At 46.7% G+C, this 22,326-nt stretch overlaps 1 protein-coding gene across 3 annotated transcripts in view; it reads right to left on the reverse strand.

Moving 5' to 3' along the window:
• ITGA9 (integrin subunit alpha 9) overlaps positions 1-22,326 on the reverse strand; it is a 368,469-nt gene that overhangs the window by 329,072 nt on the left and 17,071 nt on the right. For 2 of the 3 annotated variants that reach the window (XM_017508435.1, XM_017508439.2), the window contains exons 2-4: positions 21,024-21,151; positions 18,487-18,593; positions 10,316-10,439 (exon numbers count right to left, since the gene is read on the reverse strand). In XM_017508435.1, coding sequence (XP_017363924.1) covers positions 10,316-10,439; positions 18,487-18,593; positions 21,024-21,151 — 359 coding nt within the window. Of the gene's footprint in view, positions 1-10,315; positions 10,440-18,486; positions 18,594-21,023; positions 21,152-22,326 lie in introns of those variants that run through there. The other variant, XM_017508440.2, reaches the window with a different exon arrangement.

Raw genomic sequence — 22,326 nt, forward strand, 5'->3', positions numbered from 1 at the left:
CTATGGGAAGGGAGGCAGGCGCAGAGAGGCAAGGGGCTTCCCCACACACAAAAAATATCCCCAAGAAGCCCGGGGCACACACCCTCCCTCCACTGACAAGTCCAGGAAATGCAGGGTGAGGGACCTGGGAGAGTACGGAGGGACCTGGGAGGGGGTGGGGGTGACCTCCAGTCTCCTGTGTTCCCAGGAAGGACTTCTCCTCCACAAACACCAAGGCTGTGGGGCCCAGCAGTTGGCTTCTCCTGGGCACATTCACTAGTCTCCAAATGCCCCCAGGGACATGGCCCTGCAGAGAGGGCTACATAGCCGGTGCCCTCCCCAGTACTGAACCAAACATTTACCCATCTCAAAGAAGCAGGGGGAGAGCAGACTTTGCCTGACAGCAGCTCACAGGCACTGTAACAAACCTAACTCTTGAATTTGGGGAAGCTGGCTAGCACGGTGGCTCACACTTGTAATCCCAGCACTTAGCACTTTGGGAGGTGGATCACTTGAGTCTAGGAGTTGGAAATCAACTGGGAAACAAAGTGAGACCCCCATTTCTACAAAAATACAAAAATTAGCTGGATCCGGTGGCACACACCTGCAGCCCCAGCTACTCAGGAGGCTGAGGTGGGAGGTTGGCTTGAGTCTGGGAGGCAGAGGTTGCAGTGAGCTATGACCACGCCACTGCACTCCAGCCTTGGTGACAGAATCAGATCCTGTCTCAAAAAAAAGGGGAAGCCGAATCTGAGACCCAAAAGATAGGGCTGAACAAGGGGACCTGCAATCACTTACAGGAGCTGGAGCCAGTTTGGAGAACTCTTTCTACCATGGGTGGGTTTGAATTACTTGGCCTGCATTACATACTTTAATTCATTAAGTCGTATGGCTCCTCCATTCTAAAAATGGGAGCATTTTCCTTGGTTTAGCTGCTGGTTTTATTAGGAGCCCTGTCTAAACAGAAGGCAATTCAGAGAGGAAAAAAATACTGGTTTCCAAATGTTCACAATCTGCAACTGAATGCATGGAGCCTACATTAATGAATGTAATTCAAGCAGACCACCAATTGGGTGGGGTCACTTCCTGCACCCTTCCCAAAAGGCCAGGATAAAACCATCCCACAGAAAGATCAAGATTCACATTCAGCATAACATATATTCTTCCTAATAATCTCCCTTCTTATTACCCATTTGAGAAAGTTTCGCCTTTCAAAGCTTTTTAACAAATGAATTTTTAAATTATTTTTCTGTAGTTCCTTAGCTATGAAATAAAATATCAGGGGGAAAAATAGCTTGCCAGTCTTTATTCTGAATTTCACCAAGGAGTGGCAAACCTAAATAACTGATAATTATACAACACAGGAAATAATGCATTTGGGCAGACAGAGCCCTAGTAATAAAAAGGGCATTTAAACACAGAAAAATGAAGAGAGAATAAAACTACCCTCAGTTTACAAGGGACCACTGCATAAATGGGGGGAGGGGAAGTAAATAAACTAAACAGCTAGGTCAAAGAGGAAGGGAGAACATTTTATCAAAATAATTGATGACTAAGCTATGGTGTGCCTGAAACGCAAATTGCATAAAGCCAGAAACGTAGAATTAAATGAGAGAAAGGTTTTAAAACGGGAAAAGATCTTCAATGCATGCCTAATAACTCTAACTGTATCCATTCTTTACAGATGGAATATTATTGCTCAGAAAAAAGCAAATGGTTTGTTTAAAGCCACATGGCTGATGAGCCTCAGTTCCAGGACCGAGGAGCAGGGCTCCCGACTTCCAGTGTGCGTCTACGCTCCCTTACGCTTCACTTCACCAAGCACATGTCCAGTGAACGCATTCTTATCATTCCAACGAAATGTTTTCTATAAACAGATGAGTAGATAAATGTGGGGCACAAACACACAGTGGAATATTAGTAAAGATTCCTTCCTTTAAAAAGGAAGAAAATTCTGACAGATGCTACAATGTGGATATACCTTGAGGACACCATACTAAGTGAAACAAGCCAGTCACAAAAGGGCACATACTGTATAATCCGATTTATGTGAGGTGTCTAGAGTAGCCAAATGTACAGACACAAAAAGTAGAATGGCAGTTGCCAGGGACTAGGAGAGGCGGGGAATGGGGAGTTCATGTTTAATGGGTACAGAGTTTTAGTTCAGGGCTGGGCGGTGGTGATGGTGGCCTGGCAGTGTGAATGTACGTAATGCTACCAAACTCTACACTTAAAAATGGTTAAAATGGAAATTTTTTTTTACAATAATTTTTTTTTTTGAGATAGAGTCTCATTCTGTTGACCAGGCTGGAGTATAGTGGTGCAATTCTGGCTCCCCACAACCTTTGCCTCCGGGGTTCAAGTGATTCTTGTGCCTCAGCCTCCCGAGTAGCTCGGATTACAGGCACCCACCACCACATCCAGCTAATTTTTGTATTTTTTAGTAGAGACAGGATTTCACCATGTTGGCCAGGCTGGTCTCAAACTCCTGACTTTAGCTGATCGGCCCGCCTCAGCCTCCCAAAGAGCTGGGGTTATAGGCGTGAGCCACCACACCCAGCCAATAATTTTTTAATATTACCAGAAAAGGAATTTTGTAATCTTTAAAGTGTCCCCTTTACCCAAAACTTAGCAACCCATTTTGCCAACTCCCTACTTCAGCAGCAAGCAACAATACAGACACGTGTGTGTGTGTGTGTGTGTGTGTATGTGTGTACACACATCCAACTTACTATGCATTGTGCTGTGCTCTGCTCTTGGGGGAAAAAAAAAGTGACCCTGAACATGGGACAATCACATTTCAGTGAGAACCCCAGCTCAGAACTGAGCAGAATTCAATTCGGGACCAAATAAACTAAAAGACTCAGGAAACAGGAAGCCGTGGTGGCTCAGGCCTGTTTTCCTGGTGCATAATAAGACGAGGCTGGGTGTTCAAGGCCAGCCTGGGCAACATAGAAACCTCTCATCTATATAACCAAAACAAAACAAAACAAAGATTCGTGATTTACTGGCACTAAAGCACAGACAGCCAAAGTGCTATGCAGATACCAAAACCAAATGTTTCTAGTAAGCAGCCACTCCAGACTAGAGCAGATTGGTCTCCTGGCTACATTTTATCAGGCTGAGGGCCCACGCCTCCCCTCTGTGCCTGCTAGGACTTGTTTACAGAGTGTATCTGTAATTGCAAAACTGAAACACAGCTTAACAAGTGTATAGTGGGAAGAGGTCTAATTTTATGAATTTTTGGCTGTTGAAAAAAATAGATGAATTTATTTTTCCCTGTGATAGGCCACAACACCCAGTAATCACCAAGAAAACCACTGTCCCAACAGAACAGGTAGCTACAAAGAAACCTGCTATACACTTAAAAGCCATCAACCCATCTCCTAATACGCCTGTGACCTTCATCAAGCTCCCTGGGCCTCAGTTTTCTCATCTGTATAACAAGGGGAAGAATACTTATCCCAGGATGGGCACTGTGACTCACATCTATAATCCCCATACTTTGGGAGGCCAAGGTGGGTGGATCATCTGAGGTCAGGAGTTCAGGACCAACCTGACCAACATGGCGAAACCCCGTCTCTACTAAAAATACAAAAATTAGCCTGCCGTGGTGGCACACAGCTGTAGTCCCAGCTACTAGGGAGGCTGAAGCAGGAGAATCACTTGAACCCAGGAGGCAGAGGTTGCAGTGAGCCGAGATCGCACCACTGCACTCCAGCCTGGGTGACAGAGCGAGACTCCATCTCAAAAATAATAATTTTAAAAAGAAGAATATTTATCCCAGAATAATGTGATTATTCAGTAAGACCATAAATGTCAAGTACCTAGCACAACCCCTGGCACCAGATAGGTGCTCAAGAAATATTAGGTGAATCTGAATCCACTAAGTTTTCTGAGAGGAACAAAAGAAGTAGTTTAAGTAGTCGATAATTTCATGTAATATGCGGAAATACGTCGGAAATACAGGAGATAGGTTCGCCCAAGATTAAAACTCTTGGCTCCAAGGGAAAGCTGGAAAGCCCCAGAGAGCCCCTGCCCGAGACCTCGGGCCTCCTTTCAGCCCTGCTGTCCTCTAGGGCCACCCTCAGAATCCCTCTCCATTTAACCAGACATAATGTAGAACTGCATCCTCTTTTCCTTAATTTGCTGTTTTTATTTAAATGAAATAATGTTTATTAAAGCTCCTTGGAAACCATAAAATCCCATGTAAATGGAGAGGTCTTTATTTAATAAAAATGTACGAGGCTTGCTCTTGAATTTTTAAATGGATCCACTTAGCCTTTTAAAGTTCTCTCTGAAACAAAAACAAAACAAAAATACAACACAACACAACAAAACCCCAATTCCTTTTCATTGGTAAATGGCTCCTGATTGATTTTTGTCCCCTGTGGAAACCACTTTTAACATTAGAAGGGGAAAAAAAATCTTCACCTTTGAATGGGTAAATCTATTTCCTTCCATGGAAATGATCACTGTCCTGACACAGGCAGACACACACCGGGAACAAAAGCCAGTCATTCCCTGATAATGAAGACAGGGGTACACAAATCTTCCAAATCAACAGGAAGTTTTTCTGTCTATTTTAAAGCACAGTAAAATCTGATAAATTCAGCCTCCAACAATTCCAAATTTAAGAACATTTAAACATGGCATGAATTAAACTTTAGGTCGTGTACAAAAAGAGGGAAGGAGAGCTTACCAGCCAAATTGTGCCAACATGATCTTCAGAAGTATTTGAGAAATTGTAATCTTCCCAAGGGCTCTTAAAATCATTTTAGGAATATCCAGTTTTCTACCGTTCATTATCTAGTCACTAAAGCAGGCTCTGTTAGACACCATCTGAGAATATTTAAGAACATTATTATGTTGCTTGAAAATTAATTAGAAAATTCACATTTTCTAACTGAAGGCAATGAGCATTCAGTCTCAGCTGAACACTGTGCTAGGCACTTTATACTTCACATGCCTCTCAGGTAGATCTTAATCTCCCTGATTTACGGATGAGGGCACCGGGCTCACGGAGCTTGCCTAGTCACCAGGTCAGAAAGCAGGAACATACAGGTTTAACCACAGCAATAAGTGAGTAGTGAAGCCAGGTTCCACAATTTAAGTCTAATGCATGATGGCATCGTGATTACCTCTTGCATTTCTTTATCTATGCTTTATCTTGAACATGCTTTGCTAATTTGCCATGCTGCTCCCAAATTATCACACACTCATGAGGTTTTTCTGTCACAATAAAAAGACAACTTGTTTGCAGCCTCAGTCCTGCTAAGTTCCAGCTTCTTGCCTCCGTGGTTTCAAGGGCAAAGGATGAAAGAAATCTCTATACTCGATTTTATCACATGCATGGACTTAACATTTGGGAGTCCTAAAATACCATAGCTTAGTGAATAATGACTAATGTTTTATGTGCTTGCCCTTTAATTTGCAAGTAGTTTTCCCCATACAGTGTCCCACCAAAGCTCTCATTTTCTCATGTTCTGATAAAACCAAACAACGTGTGGTAGTAACGATGCTCTCACATGAAATCAACTCAAACCGAACCGACCGAAGGATGTGTTCCATGAGTTTATGTCCCAAATTCATGTCTATTTCCCATTTCCTCTACAGTTGCTGGTGCCAACAGGACATGCTGGTAGCTTCTCCCATTCAACCAGAAACAGGAAGCACCTGAGAAGCCATGTCCTAGTGCCAAACCAAGACCAATTTTTTTAGAATTCAAAAGCTTGAGACATTTTGAAATGATGCCCACGTATTTAGAGTTTCTGCAACCAAACCGACTTTCCAATGTTCTAAAGGGAGCACAGCTGGCCCATATGGAGACTTACAATGAGGCCACAATTACAGAACAATGGGTGGCCTTGCTGAGCACTTTCACCCCAGTTTTCTCAGGAGCTCCTCACTGTAACCAAAGAGTTCTACAGTGGAGGCATCGCAGCAGTGGAGGCATCAATGCAAGGAGGCCTCACAGCGTCGACTCTCACTGAGAGGCCAAGTGACAGGCCTGAGGCCACAGAGGCAGAAGCATGGCAGAGCCGGCCTCAACCCACAGCCCCTCCCACAGTCTTTCCACCATCCCACAGGAAGTGGGTTTAGAAGCAGCCATGTGGCCACCACCACGACCAATCTCCAATTTCCACCATCCCTCTCTTCCACAGTCTCAACAGCCTACAGACTTTAAGTGGGTTCCAGTTTTTCCAATTATAAAATGAAATCATTCCACCTTGCACTTGGATGCAGCTCAAGCCCTTGGGGATAATCTCCAGTAGTCCGCACACTGGAAGGAAATTCTGTCTCCACAAAGCCCCCCCACTTTTAAAACCCCATGTCCCCTCTCTGTTTTCTCCTGTAGATGGGGAATTTCTTGGTAGCTGGAACTGTATCACTTGGGTTTTGTCTATCTGGCGACTAACAAGTACTTAAGATTAAGTGGACTCTATTCCCGGTTCACAAGTCATCCTATGATGATTAACAAACACTTGCTCAGAATACAGTATGTTGTACATGGCATATTAGAATGTGTGTGTGTGTGTGTGTGTGTATGCTTAGCATATAGTATATTAGCAAGTATATACCCGACATTGTTTTAAGGACTTAGAAGCGTTAACTCATTTAGTCCTCTTCACAGACCCTGGAGGTAGGTTAGGCACAGAGAACTTAAATAATCCATCTGAGATTACACTGTTAATAGAGGAAGCGGCAGAGCCGGGATTTGAACTTTGGCAGTCCGGGTCCAGAGTCTGTGCATTGGCCACCAAGCTACCTGGCCTCTCCGTGGTGTAGCATGTCAATAACAGATTAGAAAGAAAAACTCAGGCCATCACCTCTCTGGACCTCACGAAAGACAGGAGGCTGCTCTAGGTGGTTCTGAAAGTTCCTGTCAAGCTCTAAAGCCCTCCCCTTGTCCTTCGCCGCAGTGCGACCCCCTACCTGGAACAGAGAGCTTGCATCACTGAGTTTTTCCACATTGAGAAAATACTGGTTGCCTTAAAAGCCAAAGTAGGTCTAGTTTAAACCACAAAGCAGGGAGGTAGAGATTCCTAAAGCCAGCAGAACACAGACAAGAGCCTCCCACTCCCACACATCCACTCCAGCCTTCTACAGAAAACTCAGCATCTTCCACTCCTTTCCTCTTGCAGGGCCAAGAACTACAGAAACGTTCAGGTTAGTCCCCCATTTTTCTAAGGGGCTGCTCTCACACCCCAATAATCAATATGCCAGACCCGTCCATCCCTTATTCCCTACCCTGGGCCTATGAATGGGTTGGCACATGGAAGTGTGTGTGCACCCATGGGGAAGGAAGATTGGGCAGGGGCCGAATCATTTTGCTAATTTCTTCACTGTATCCATTTAGCGGTCATTAAGTCCAGGAACAATTAAAGCAAAGAATGATCCTGGAGGCCTGAGCCCACCCTACAGCCACTGCTACATGAGGAATTTGGGTTCCTGAGATGAGCCCTGTATCAGCCAGCTATTACTGCATAACAATCACAAAACCTCCACGGCAAACAAGAACAGGCACATAATTCTCACTCATACAGCCACAGATTGGCTGGGGTTTCACTGATCTGGTGGGGCTCTGGCTACAGGTTCAGGTCGGCTCTGTTCTGTGTATCTCTTCTCTGGGACTCATGAGCCGTGTGAGACCTGCTGCATGGTCAGAAGCACCCAGCGGGTGGCAGAAACACAGGAGCCCAGTGAGGCCTAGGCTGGAGCTCACACACTCCTGTGAGGGAGGGGCGCCTGGAGGGTCCTTGCAGGGAGCCTGACGCCTGGCTGCTGCTGCCGCCGCCACCATGGCCACCACCGCCTCAGCTCAATGGACTGGCGCGCTCCGAGCAAGTCCTGCCAAGCGTCAGAGCAGCCGGCAGAGAGGAAGGAGAACGCAAGCAGGCCTGGCTGGACGGCACTGACATCCAAAATGCTCACACGGCCTCGCCTCCTCATTGTATTTTGGGATAGTTCAGTCACCCTTTCTTGTTTTGTGAGGGTTGTTGACTAGCTTTTACTTCTCACTTAAATTAGAAATGCTGAAACATAAACTAACAGAAATTACCATTAATTACCAGGACACAAAATGGCCTGTTGAGTCAGACAGGCCAGCTTCAAAACCCTGCTCCACCATTTACCGTTTGAGTGAACCTGGGGCAATTCACGTACGCTCTGAGTCTCCGCGGGCTCCTCTGTCACAGGAGAATGGCGACACCAGAAGCTGGCCTTTGGGCCTCCCCCTGCCTCCCCCCAGCTCCTACCACCATTCCCGTAATGCGGCCTGACTGCCACCTGCCAGCACCCGCACCTCTGCCCTGGAGGCTTTCCCAGCACACACACATGGCAGGACAGGATGCCAGATGGAGGAGGCCCTTCCCCTAGGCCTCAGGCAGGAGGACTCTAGCTGTGTGCTCCCCAGAGACTGCCCCGCTCACCCAGGTAACGTGCTGAGGAGCACATCTTCAATGGGTCTCCTTCCCATTCTCACTTCCCCCTGTCTCACTGGTGTCCGCTAGAACAATTTTCAAAATAAACTACCTGTAATCAGACCCAAGAACAAAAGAAAACAAAACATTTTTCATGGCTTCTGGGAAGATTAGATGAGAGAATGTGTAAAGACCTCAGATCAACACTGGCCTACTGATGACCCACAGCTGCGTAATAGAAAGTAACGCAGATGCGTGAGCCACGGCACACCGCGTACACGTGGCCATTGGCTCTGCTCCCTCTTCGGAAGGCCATCCTTGCACTTGTGGTGTATGCAGAATCATCACTGGGGACAGCCATGCATTCCTGTCACGACATGTCATCTTCTGAGAAAACCGAAGTACTGGTCCTACGCATTACCAGTGCGATCCAACAATCACTGCCTCCATCACCCTGCGGAGCCCCTCGCTCCTTCCCAGCCTGAAAAGCTCCCCCAGCAGCTGTTCCAGAGGCTTTTCCTTTTTCTTCCTTGGGGAGGAGGAGGAGTAAACTGGGCAGCAGAAACCCAGTCTTGACTCAGTTTTGTGCATCTGACATCAACAATCCCTCCACTCGTGACTGATTACACCAACATCTATTTGTTAGAAGAAGTTTGTTTTTCTTCTGTCGGGGACAATACAGATATAAACAGGGCCAGAGTTTCATTCCCCCACATGGCCAGAGCTGATCAAATGCTGATACAGAGGAAAAAGGAAAAACAAAAGAAGGCTCACTCTCTCTACAGGAGAGAGGGTTTGTGCCTCCCGCAGGGATGCTGCTTGCTCTTCTGGGGGAGACATTTCCCAGAGTACCCTTCCTGGGTCAGCTGAGTCCCCAGAAGGGTCCCAGGGGCCATACAGTGTTTCTCATGAGTCCTCTTTAGTGGCCACAAAATTTGAAACCTAGGAAAACCCAGGGAGGCCCAAAGGCAATGTGGACACAAACCAGTGAGACTTCTGTCCAAATAAAACAGGAGGAGAATTAAGAAAGAGTCCAGCGTTTAGAGAAGGAGCAGGTTCCAGCTCACCCGAAATTAGGCTGAGAAAAGTTGAGACTACAAGCTATAAAACTGAAGAAAATAACCATGTTTTCTGGATGCTTAAAGCTCAGATTCGACTGGGCTCAACAGTGGTCGGCTCAACCACTATTAGTGATTGTCCTCGATTCCCAGGCATTTGGAGGTTCTAAGTCTGAGAGGGTACATTTTCCTTCCTAGTGCCCCTTGGCAAGGAGCTCTTAAAACCGCATTCAGGATGCAGGACCACGTGGGAAGGAAAGTCAGACCTCGAATGTCACGAAATGCTGAGTGTTCGGAGTGTTAAGTTTCGGTCCAGCTGTTGCTTTAGGAATCCTGAGTCTCCTCTCCCCGCCGCCTCAGGACATCTGCCCACAGTGCAGCCAGGAGCTGTGTGGGAGCCTAATGACTGATGGGAGCTGCCTGGGGCTCTAGAGATCACCTGGGCCAACCACTGAATTTTCAGACAAGGAAACTGAGGTCCAAAGAGAGAAGGTAAGTTTCACAAGGCAACACAGCACCTGGCATTACCAAAAAGCCAAGGCAGCTGTTAGGTCACTGGGATGAGGCTTGGTAAATTTCAGTCCCTGAGACTTCATAAAGCTTGGTAGGCACCGTGGGCTCTGCGGCCAAGTCAGGATAGGGTTGGAAAGGCCTGGAACTGCCACCCTCTCTGCACCTGCCTCTTCTCTGGGCAGGGCCTTGGGCATCAGGAGATCATCTGGGAGCAAACGGTGCTGCCCTCTCATAAGCATGTGGAAAGCCGGGGAAATGTGCAGCTGGTGGTGCAGAAAGGTGGGGAGGTGGGCTTAGGGCATGAGGTTTGCAGGGGAATGAGGACAATCAATCCATGCTTACCTTCATAGCAAGGGATCAGCGTCCTGCCTTTGGCCTGGAGGTTGGAGGGGATGACGTAGCAGAAGCCATGCGGCAGGATGTGGTCAGTTTCATAGAAGATGTTCTTCCAGCGATGGGCACAGGCCTAAAGGGATAGAGAGCAGCTGAGAGCAGGAAAGTTGGCCCCAAAAGGTCACAAAGCTGACTCCTGGCAGTGCCCGGTGTTGCTTTCTGTGGGAGGAGAGAGGAGCAGAGGAGCCAGGAAGCCACACCTTCATACCAGGCACTGCTATGGGCATCAGAAAACTGCACGAACAGGAACGAGCCCTGGAGTCTAACTAGGAGATAGGAAATAAACAAATAGATCACCAAATGAGGACTGTCGCTAGTGCTGCGCACTGCGAAGGAAAGAAACAGGGTTACAGAATAGAGAAGCTGGGGGTGGAAGGATCGTTTCCACTGGCAGTGGGGAAGGCCTGAGGCATGAGGAAGAGCTAACCACACTGAGCACACAGGAAGAGAGCTCCGGGAGGATTCAAAGGACAGCAGAATGCAAAGGACACACTGTGAGAAAGGCTCAGAGGCTCAAGAGAAAGGCCGGTCTGGAGCGACCATGCAGGGAGGGAGATAGGGTCAAAGAAGGGGCCAAAGCCAAACCACAGGGGACATGGGAATGGCTGTGACTTCAGGAGACCTGCAATGGGAAGCAGGGGAGGGTCTCACACAGGTGAGAAGCGTGATCCAAGTGACAGTTTGGGAAGATCTGGCTGCCCGGTGGAGACCACAGGAGGGAAGGGTGCAAAGGAGCACCAGGTGAGAGACGGTGCAGGTCTGGACCAGAGGGGCAGTGCAGATGGGTGAGGGGCGGCTTCAGGGCTGACGGGCCCAAGGGAGTGAGCCGACGTGGAGGGAGCAGGGAAGGGAGGGACTGCTGATACTCAACCATGTTTCTACCTACAGAAACACTTCTGCATGCGTCTCATTAACTAGCAGTAAATGTGTGTGGGGGGGGGGTTCTTTGTTTGACGTAAACTTAAATACAGCAAAATGCACAAATCTCAAACGTACCATGTAATGAGCTTTGACAAACGTACACACTCATGTCACAAGGCCCTAACAAGACACAGAACATTTCCATCTCACCAGAAAGTTCCCCATGCCAGGGAGTGGCTGGTTTTGCCAGGCAGGTCAAGGAAGGCTCTCTGAGGAGAGCTGAAGAGAGGTTCAGAGCGCCAAGGGCCTTGGGGTGGGTTGGAGTTCTGCATGTCGGGGAGGAGGACGGACGGACACGTTGGCCAGCTTTCTAGAGGAGCCTCTCAGCACGTGGCTATGCAAGATGCCGTGAGGAAGGGCAGCTCTGCCAGCAGACACAGGAGCAGCGCCAGCAGCCGGGACGCAGGCCTGGCTTGTCCTCCTGCCACACCAAGCACGCACCTGCCTTCTGCCTGGACATGACAACAGCCCTAGTCCCCATGCGTGTCTGTCACCACAGTGCTGATGAGGAGCCCACCTGCTTACTCAGAGGCGCACACTCCGGCTGCCCAGCCCAGTCCAACTTCTCCCCGACATTCACCCCTCACTGCTGCTCTCAGTTCACTTCACCCTGGCCAGTGAATGCGTTTTCTTAAAATACTGCTTTTCAAAATAATCAGTTTTTAACATCTTGGTGTGCCCCTTCAAACGCAGTTTTTGTAAGTGATAACATTCAGTGTTCTTCCTACCTCTGACCTCTTGTGCAAGCCCACAAGGCGGGCCACGGTGTCTTTAGAGCTCCCATTTGCTGTTTGAGAGCACTGTGGATCAGAGCGTGCTTTGCCCCAGTGGCAGAGCTAGTAAGTGCAAACAGGACCGGAATCCGTGAGTTCTGAGTCTTTCTTGTTTCACTATGAAGCATTTTCCATCTTAAAACTTCTCATTCCTACTTCACAGGCCATCAAAACTCACCCCTGGGGCAGGTCTGGTGACTTTACCATCTTCACAGCCCCCTTGCCACAGGTCCCAGGCCACCTGAAATCTCTGCGCTGAGGTTGAATGGAATTCCCAAGGTCATCGAGTGAGTGAGGGGTTCTCGGGGCCTGGTTTCCCCTGAGGTCATGCCATGGTAAGCTCACTGCCTTCTAAGCTCTCTGTTCTTCATCCTTCAAGCCGCTGCCACCACGGCCCTTGACAAGGCCACTCTGCCCAAGGGCAAAAGAGGACACACTCAGAACGACTCTCACAACCTGAACTTGCCCACACTCTGCCTCTTGTTGTATGACATTAAACTATAAAAAAAAATCTATTGTTATTTTTTCTGCTGCAAACCACGTTCATTCCTCCACTTGATACTGTTTTGTGCTAAAATAGCAAATTTCTAAGTAGATAAATGATATGAGACAAAGAACTATAAAAATATATCACTAAGTAAATAATCATTCCATACTGCTACATAATTGGTTTTTAAAGATCTGGCTCAATTCTGATGGCTCGCAAACTTGAATCATTTATTGTTATCTAACTGGTGGGTAAATAAGTTATATTTCAGTTTTTGGACTTAGCAAAGCCCTTGGCTTCAAGGGCTGACCATGTTTTATTGTATTTCTGAGTTGGAGGGGCTGTAAAAAGAGGCGGATGTTTATCACGGCGCTGTCTGACAGCCAGCTGCACGCTGGCACTTATAGGAAGGCTTCGCTGTAGTTAATGTCTGGTGTATTGTGTCATTTTTTAAGTGCCATAAACCATTTAAAGGGTGATCTTGGAGACTTCCTAGAAGATCCAAATATTCCATTTCATACTAAATTAAAAGCATTCTGGGAGGTCAGGGATCAAAGTGCCAAAGGAAGGATTCATGTAGGAAAACAATACAAAGTGTCTCTGAATATAAATTACAGAAAGAGAAGACTGTGTTTAGCCCTGATTATCATTATGTATATACACATGTCAATCTGACTCCTACATTAAAAAAAAATTCATAGGGACTGTCTCCAAAGCATTAGTAACTCCATCAATCTCTTCAAATGAGTTCTGCTGCGAGGGAGGAATGGGGGCCAAGCAGAGAAGAACAGGAGAAGAAGAGCATTCTCTGAAAATAGCAAGACTCGCTCAAACTCAGGTTTCAATCAATCATAAGAAAGGGGGAGGAGGGCCTTGTCCTACTCCAAATCTTAGAATCTGACACACTTCAAATTATAAGGACTATTTTTCCTCCCAAAAAAGGAAAAAGAGAAAGAATGAAACACTTTATTTCAAAGGCCTTTTCTGTGGTGTGGTAACAACACTTCCCTCCTGGGAGTGGGTACTGGCACTTTCCGGGTGCCTTGGCCACGAAGGTACATCAGCCCCCGCCAACCCTCCTATTCACATACTTGCCATAGAGATGGCCAAAGCCTTTGTCACGCATCCAGGTCCACAGCGCATGGCTGCAACCGTGCTGGGCAGCTGAGAATGGTGTGTGCTGGGGAGCAGAATCACAGCAAGGCTGCGACGCCACAAGGCTCCCCCAGGAGGCTTCCAGCCGAGGAGGAGGAGGAGGGCGCAGCTGGGGGGGCACTGGGAAGGGGCTTCTGGAGTGTGAAAATGTTGTTCTGAGGATGTTCACCTAAGGAAAAATTACTGATGCGTACACTGATGATCTGTACATTCTTCTGCGTGTGTGTTACAGCTCAATAAAAAGTTCCCTTTGAAAACCATCAGGAAGCAGAGCAGCAGAAGTAAATGCAAAAATGTACCCTGTGGCTTTGAAAAAAAAAATGGACAGATGGAAGCAGTGGAAGAGATAAGGACAGCCCTGATATTTAGAAAGGAAATGACGAAGAGAACCAGAGAACACTGCTTCTGCACAGAAAGAATCTAGCATTATTTGTTGTCCGAGCCTTGGCAAGTCTGATAATGAGGAGACACTATAGACTTGCACGTTTTGGGTTGCCCTCCACATTCCGAGAGCAACGGTCAATGCCTACACAGGGTCTGTTCCGTGGTTCTTTCAAGAAGTGATTCCCCTTCCCGCCCATTTCTTAAAATATCATCTACACACAGGGAGCTCAGGGTGGGGGTGTCAGAAGGGAAGGGGCTTGCCTCTAATCCTGATGTTGTCTTTACATCCAGTATCATTTGTTCCTGGGGAAAACCTGGGAGGTGCAACAGTGTACCTGGAGCTGAGATGGGCAGGCACTAAGCCAAGGCCAACCCGCCAGGCCAGTCTAACAACCTGGTTCTTGCCAGAGCTAGTTGCTGGGTCCATGGTCCACCTAATGCCATTTGTCACTGAGACACTTCATGCCCCATTGCAGCCTTCAAATTCTCCATCTGTTCTTAGCTTTCTATCAGCACCAGACACCACTTTCAAAATTGCCAGCCCACCTCTCCCTCTTCAAACCCAACCCTGGAATCCAATATTGTGCTCCTTGGCGATACAGGTCTCTTGCCTACACCCCAGGCACCTCCCAAGAGTTCAAAATGATTTAACAACACACATCCTTCCTATTTTTAATTTAAAGGTAAATATTTGCCTCCCAGAAAGCTCTGACAGGTAGGATTGAAACATTAAAGAAAAAGCAAATGGCTATGAGGCCTCCAAATGTGAATATGAACTAGGTAGCCACTCACTGTGTCTTGTTTTTGCCTGTCATCTCCAAGGGACATTTTATAGAATTTTTCCTGGTGTTTCCATCAACCACTTAGAATCAGCCACCAAGAGAAGATGGCAACTAATTTGGTTTCTAACTGTTTTAACATTGACCCTCCGTCCCTGTATTAGTCAAGCACACGTTCAGATGCCATTCCTTAGAGAGATGTCTTCCAGATGCTGAGAATAAAAGTGGGTAGAAGATTTGGTCTCTATCCCCAAGTGACTTCCATAAAAGGGGGCCTATGGGCCACAAAATAAATTATACACGCAATATAAGTAACAAGGTGATGTTGAGCTCCTAATGACACAAAAGATGCTCAGCCCATTCCAGGAAACCCTTAACAGGCTTCACAGAGGAGGCAGAGCCCACACGGGAGAAGAAAGAGGCGTGACAAGGACAGAGCGGGACAGGGCAGAGGGAACTTAGGACCAGCCTTTCCTAGCAAGACTGCCCGTGTGCAAAAAGCCATGAGGATAACTCAACAACAATAAAAACCAAACAATCCAATTTAAAATTGAGCAAAGTACCTAAACATTTCTCCAAAGAAGATATAAAATGACCAACAACAGATGAAACGATGCTCAACGTTACTAATCATCAGGGAAATGCAAACCAAAATCACAATCAAGTATTATCTCACACCCATTAAAAAAAAAAACAGAAAACAATAAATGTTGGCAAGGATGTGGAGCAACTGAAACCCTTGTGCACTGTTAGTGAGAATTTAGAATGGGGCCCCCACTTGGGAAAACAGTATGGATGTTTCTCAGAAATTAAAAACAGAAGTGCCGTATGATCCAGTAATCCTACTTCTGGATGTATACCCAAAAGAATTGAAAAGAAGGTCTCAAAGAGTTATTGGTACACGTTTATAGCAGCATATGTCATGACAGCCAGAGGATAGAACTAACTTAAATGTCCATTAATAGCTGAATAAATATGGTATATTCATACAATGAAATATTATTCTGCCTTTAAAAAGGAAAGGGGTTCTGTACATGCTACAACATGGATGAACGTTGAGGACATTATGCTAAATGTAATAAGCTAGTCACAAAAGGATGGATACCACAGGACTCCACTTACGTGAGATCTAAAGTACTCAAACTCTTAACAGAAATACAATAGTTGTTGCCAGGATCCAGGGGAAGGAGAAAAGGGGGAGGTGCTGTTCAACGCATGTAAGTTTTGCAAGATAAAGTTTAGAGGTTTGTTGTACAACAATGTGCATACATTTACCACTACTGTACTACACACTCAAAATGGTTAAGGTGGTAAGTTTTATGTTATGTGTTTGACCACAATTAGAAAAACAAAAGTCACAAGGAAGGCAGATGCTGTCAGATTCTCCTCTTTCCCCAGCACCCATATACAGTGGCTTACTGAGGGGACGATGCAATAATTTCATAAAACATTTTAAAAAGAGCCCTGCGTGCAATTAATTAGACTGGACCATCCGTGGCACCATTATCCGCAAATGCTCCAGCTCTCCATGCTTCACTTCCTTTGCCAGATCTTCCCTGTGGTCCTCATTGCTGTTCACTGTCCCCAGAGATGACCCCTGCGTGATACTGATCTGCAGTAATACAGAATTCTGTCTTGCCCTCTAGAAAGGAGCTGTCAGCCACAGAAAGGTTACCCCTCCTTGCAGAGAGGAAATATTTTCACAGGAGCAAACTCTGACTCTAGGCTCAGCACCCTTAAGAGCATCTTGTGTTGTGCTGCCACTGGGCCACCACCTCCTCTTTGTTCTGAACCAGGACCTTGGGCTACCCTTTGATTTACAGATGAGTCAGCTTCGTCCCTCTCTTTCCCTAGAATGGCAGACAAGGGTTCAGCCCTTCTGGGGCCCATTCGTCCAGTCAGGGTCAGGCCACCATGCCTGGAGGAATGTGGAAGTTTGGAGAGCGTCCAGGGCCAGGCCACGACAGTGATGGAAGGACTGGAAACCAAAGCAAACAGTGGGCTCAGGGAGCCTCTGCAGGACCCACAGGGGCTTCTAGGAGGGAGGCCCCAGTGATGCTGGCAACAGCATCCAGCTGCTTCCTCCTCTCCCGAGGGGCCCAACAAGGGGGAGATGCTTAATTGTGCTGAGGATAAAATTCGGATTAACAGCTTCTGCCATGAAGAAGTTTAACAAAAGTGGGCTCCTTGAGAGAGGGGACAAAAACACTTTGCCTAGATCCTTAAGGAAAACCTGTTTCCCCTGGGATAAAATACACAGGAACCCCTCAGCTCTGTAGCATGTGACCCAAAGGGAGCCCTCCATCAGCGGCAGCTGGTATTACTCTCCCTTCTTGATCTTATGCTTTTATAATAAGAACCTTCATACAGCTTCTGATAAAAGTCAAGGGCAAGAGAAAGCCTATGAAGTCAAAACAGCAGTTCTCTCAGCACGGGCAGAGGAGCTGACTGGGAAAGTGTCCAGGGGTCCTTCTGCGGCGCTGCCAACGGGGATGCCTAAGTATAGGTGTGTGAAACCCACCAGCCTGGCCACTCACAGCTGGGCATGTTAAGCGCTTTAGTGTTAGACCTCGTAGAAAACTTTAAAAGAAAAATGGAAAACTTGACAAAAACAAAACCTCTGCAGCAGTTAGAAGTTCCTTTTGTGCTGAGTCCAACACGACTTACTGCGATGATGAAAATACTCTCTCCATGCTTTCCAATAGAGTAGCCAGTAGCCATCTGTGAGTACTGAGCAATTCAAATGCGGCTAATATGACTAAAAAACAATCTCTAGTTTAATTTGGATAAATTGAAGTTTAAATAACTACACAGGGCTGGTGGCTACCCTACCACACAGCACAACTCCAGGATCTCGGGGGCCTCAAAGGCAAAGACTTTCCTTTTTATGTCCCTCAAAGCACCTATGGATCAGAATACATCACAGGCACTTTGGAGGTCCAATAAATGACTAGTTAGAAATAACATTTATTTCATAAAATGTAGCATTATGTAGAGATAAACAGGGATGAACTACTGATACATAACATGGATTAATTTCAGAAAATATTATTTTGAGTGAAAGAAGCCTTATATAAAAGAGCACACACTGTAGGATTCCATTCATACGAAGTTCTAGAAAAAGCAAAAGTAATGTGTAATACAAATCACAGTACGTAGTGGTTTTCTCAGGTGGGAGGAGTCAGCTGGAAAGGGACTTAGAAGACTTTTGGGATGATGGAAATATTCTATATCTTGGTGGGCATATGGTTACACAGGTGTGTACAATTGTGAAAATCAAGACTATAATCTTAAGATTTGTGTACTGTAGGTAAATTATACCCCAATACACACACACACACACACACACACACACACACACACAAATACCTATGTAATGAATTAGATATACAAAGCACTTTTCACATGTGTTTTATTTTTCAATAGCCACATCTCAGCACTTTGAGACAGACATTATTCACATTTGACAGATAAAGAAAATAAGAAGATAAGCCATTTGTCTAAGCAGTAGTCCAGAATAAGCAAACGCAAAGCCATGTACTTGTCACCATGCCATCCAGCCTTCCTAACAGACCATTCTGAGCGCCACCCCCTTCCCATGGTAGCCCCAGGAGGACTCACCAACACGCGGCCATCGGCCTGGGGCTGCCGGGCCAGGCTCACCCCCATCCACTCATCATCGCGGTCTTCCTGGCAGGTCTTTCCACAGGACGTGCCCCGAGTCTTCCCTGGAAGCAAAGGAGGAGAGCCAGGCTTGGGTGAGGAGTGATGTTCTGCTGGCTGTTTTTCAAAGGGTGGTCCACAGCCCCCATATTATTACCCATGAGGAAATAAGGAACTTTCCACAAAATGTAAATCAGCTCCATCACAATGTACTGCACTGTTTAATCCAGATAACTGGGTTTTGGTTTTTGTTTTTTTGAGACAGAGTTTCTCTCTGTTGTCCAGGCTGGAGCGCAGTGGCACAATCTCGGCTCACTGCAACCTCTGCCTCCCAGGTTCAAACAATTTTCCTACCTCAGCCTCCCAAGTGGTTGGGACTGCAGGCGTGCACCACCACATCCCACTAATTTTTGTATTTTCAGTAGAGATGGGGTTTCACCATGTTGCCTAGGCTGGTCTCAAACTCCTGACCTCAAGTGATCCACCCACCCCAACCTCCCAAAGTGCCGGGATTATAGGCATGAGCCACTGCACCCAACCACATGGCAAGGTTTTCTCAAGGAAAAAGGCAGGGCCTTGATTTATGTTCTGAAGCAAGTTTCTTAATTTGTTATGCACCAGTAACAAACAGTTCATAAACCTTTTTTTTCTGCTAAAGAAAATCACAATAACTCTTTATTTAAAAAATAATTAGAAGATCTTGGCTGGGCATGGTGGCTCATGCCTGTAATCCCAGCCCTTTGGGAGACCACAGTGGGTGGTTCACTGGAGGCCAGGAGTTTGAGACCAGCCTGGCCAATGCAGCGAAACCCCGTCTCTACTAAAAACACAAAAATTAGCCAAGGGTGATGACATATGCCACCTGTAATCCCAGCTACTCAGGAGGCTGAGGCAGAAGAATCACTTGAACCTGGAAGGCAGAGGTTGTAGTGAACAGAGATTGCGCCATTGCACTCTAGCCCGGGTGACAGAGTGAGACTCTGTCTCCAAAAAAACAAACTAACAAACAAATTAGAAAATCTTTTTTTTTTTTTTTTTTGAGACGGAGTTTCACTCATGTTACCCAGGCTGGAGTGCAATGGCGCGATCTCGGCTCACCGCAACCTCCGCCTCCTGGGTTCAGGCAATTCTCCTGCCTCAGCCTCCTGAGTAGCTGGGATTACAGGCACGCACCACCATGCCCAGCTAATGTTTTTGTATTTTTAGTAGAGACGGGGTTTCACCATGTTGACCAGGATGGTCTCGATCTCTTGACCTCGTGATCCACCCGCCTCGGCCTCCCAAAGTGCTGGGATTACAGGCTTGAGCCACCGCGCCCGGCCCAAATTAGAAAATCTTGATGCAAAAAGACTTTGGAGAAAGCAATGCTTGTAGTGATGATTATAACAAAATAGTTCCTTTGTACTGATGTGTCCGGCACAGTTCTGTGAACTCACCTGGATTATGTGATTTAATCTTCTTAAGACCATCCTCGTCCCAGCTGCGCTTTGAACCCAGTCAGAACCAACTGACTCCAAAGATGTTTTATTTCTCACTAGATCAATGTGAGCTTTTATTTTATTTTATTTTTATGTTTTTGGAGACAGAATTCTCAGCTCTGTCACCCAGGCTGGAGTACAGTGGTGCAATCTCACCTCACTGCATCCTCAATCTCCTGGGCTCAAGTGATCCTACTGCCTCAGCCTCCTGAATAGCTGGGACTACAGCACATACCACATTCAGCTAATATTTGTATTTTTAGTAGAGATGGGCTTTCACCATGTTGCCCAGGCTGGTCTCGAATTTCTGGGCTCAAGCAATCTGTCCACCTCAGTCACCCAAAGTGCTGGGACTACAGGCATGAGCCGCTACACCCAGCCCAAAGTGAGCTTTTAAAAACATCCATCTGATCATATCTTTCCTAGTTAAAATATAACACCTAAAATTGATTTCAACAGCCTCCCCACTCACACACAGAATACAATTCCAGTACCTGGCCCTGGCCTGCTAAGCCCCGCGTAGCCTGGCCCCAGCCTGCCTTGCCGCCCTGCTGTGCCCCACCAACCCAGCTCCCTCTCCAGCTGCACCACCTCGCTCTGTGCTTCCAAATGGCACCTCTGCTTAGAGGTTGTGCTTCCTGCTCCTGCCCAGCTGATGACTACACATCCTTCTAATCATGTCGAAAGGTCCCAGACCTTTCCTGATCCTCCGATCCAGACTGAATCAAATCCCTGCCTTCCCTCTGGTCTTTTCTCACTCAGTTACTCTTTTGTCCACTAACTTCTGAGGCTCAGGATGGCAGGATCCTTGTTGTTTACTGGTGTATCCCAGTGCGTAATAACTATTTGGTACTCAATACTTGTTTGCTGGAGAGAGGGAGACAGGGAGGGAGGGAGGGAGCGAAGGAGGGAAGGATGGATGAGCGGGTGAACGATCAGGCCATCCTGGGAAGAAAAAGAGTAAGGCATAAGAGTACAGGCGCATTTCCACCGCAGCAGTAACTAACATTCACCCACCTCTCGCCATGTCCAGTTCGGTGCATCTCCGGTCAGGGTTGGTGTGAACACGGCACTTAAACACAGCCCCAGGGGACTTCACTGAGGTGCTGTATTTGGAATCTGCCTTTGGTGCACCCACAAGGACCCTGCAGCAAGAGAAAAAGGCATTCTGTCGCAACCTAGGATAAGAAAATAGGAGGCAGATGGCTAAGTATTAGCCACGGGTGGGCTGTCTGAGCGCTCACTTTGAAAATCGTATTATTATACTTGGCCATGTGGGCTTGGGGGAGAGGTCCTACAGTGAAACCTGAGATCTTCCCCAGGCCCTTAAAGCTTAAGGAGGCTGAGTGTGGTGGCTCCTGCCTGTAATCTCAACATTTTGAGAGGCCGAGGTGGGTGATTGCTTGAGCCCGGGAACTCCAGACCAGCCTGGGTGACATGGCAAATCCCATCTTCAGAAAAAAATACAAAAAACTGTGCAGGTGTGACAGTGCACACTGTTAGTTGCACCTCCTCGGGGGACTGAGATGGATGGGTGGGAACATATACAACCAACCGAAGGTTCCTATCCAAAATCTTTTTTAAAACTCCTTATTGATTAACAAGAAAAATACAGACAAGTCAATAGAGTAACAGGCCAAAGACTTGCATAGATACTTCATGAAAGAAGATAGCCAGATGGCCAATAAATGCATGAAAGGTGCTCAACTATGTTAGTTATCAGAGAAGTTCAACTTCATACCAACCAGAAGGCTAAAACCAAAAAGACTGAAAATGCCAAATGCTGCCAAGGATACAGAGTGACTAGAAACTTCATACACTGCTGGTGAGAGTGTAAACCATTAAAACCACTGGGAAAACTATTCATCAATTCCTTTTTTTTTTTTTTTTTGAGACAGGGTCTCACTCTGTCGCCAGGCTCCAGGCTGGAGTACAGTGGTGCAACCTCAGCTCACTGCAACCTCCACCTCCCGGTTCAAGCAATTCTCCTGCCTCAGCCTCCCGAGTAGCTGGGACTACAGGCGCGTGCCACCACGCCCAGCTAATTCTTTTGTATTTTTAGTAGAGATGGGGTTTCACCATGTTGGCCAGGATGGTCTTGATCTCTTGACTTCGTGATCCGCCCACCTTGGCCTCCCAAAGTGTTGGGATTACAGGCGTGGGCCACCGCGCCCGGCCTCAACAATTCCTAACAAAGCTCGACATGCACCTACCCTTTGACACAGTATCCATTTCTAGGAACATGCCTAATAGAAATGTATACATTTCTACCAGGAGACCTGCAAAATATTCAAAGCTGCATACATAATATCGGAAAAAA

The sequence above is a fragment of the Cebus imitator genome, unplaced genomic scaffold (assembly GCF_001604975.1).
Source record: "Cebus imitator isolate Cc_AM_T3 unplaced genomic scaffold, Cebus_imitator-1.0 Scaffold391, whole genome shotgun sequence".
Taxonomy (NCBI): Eukaryota; Metazoa; Chordata; class Mammalia; order Primates; family Cebidae; genus Cebus; species Cebus imitator.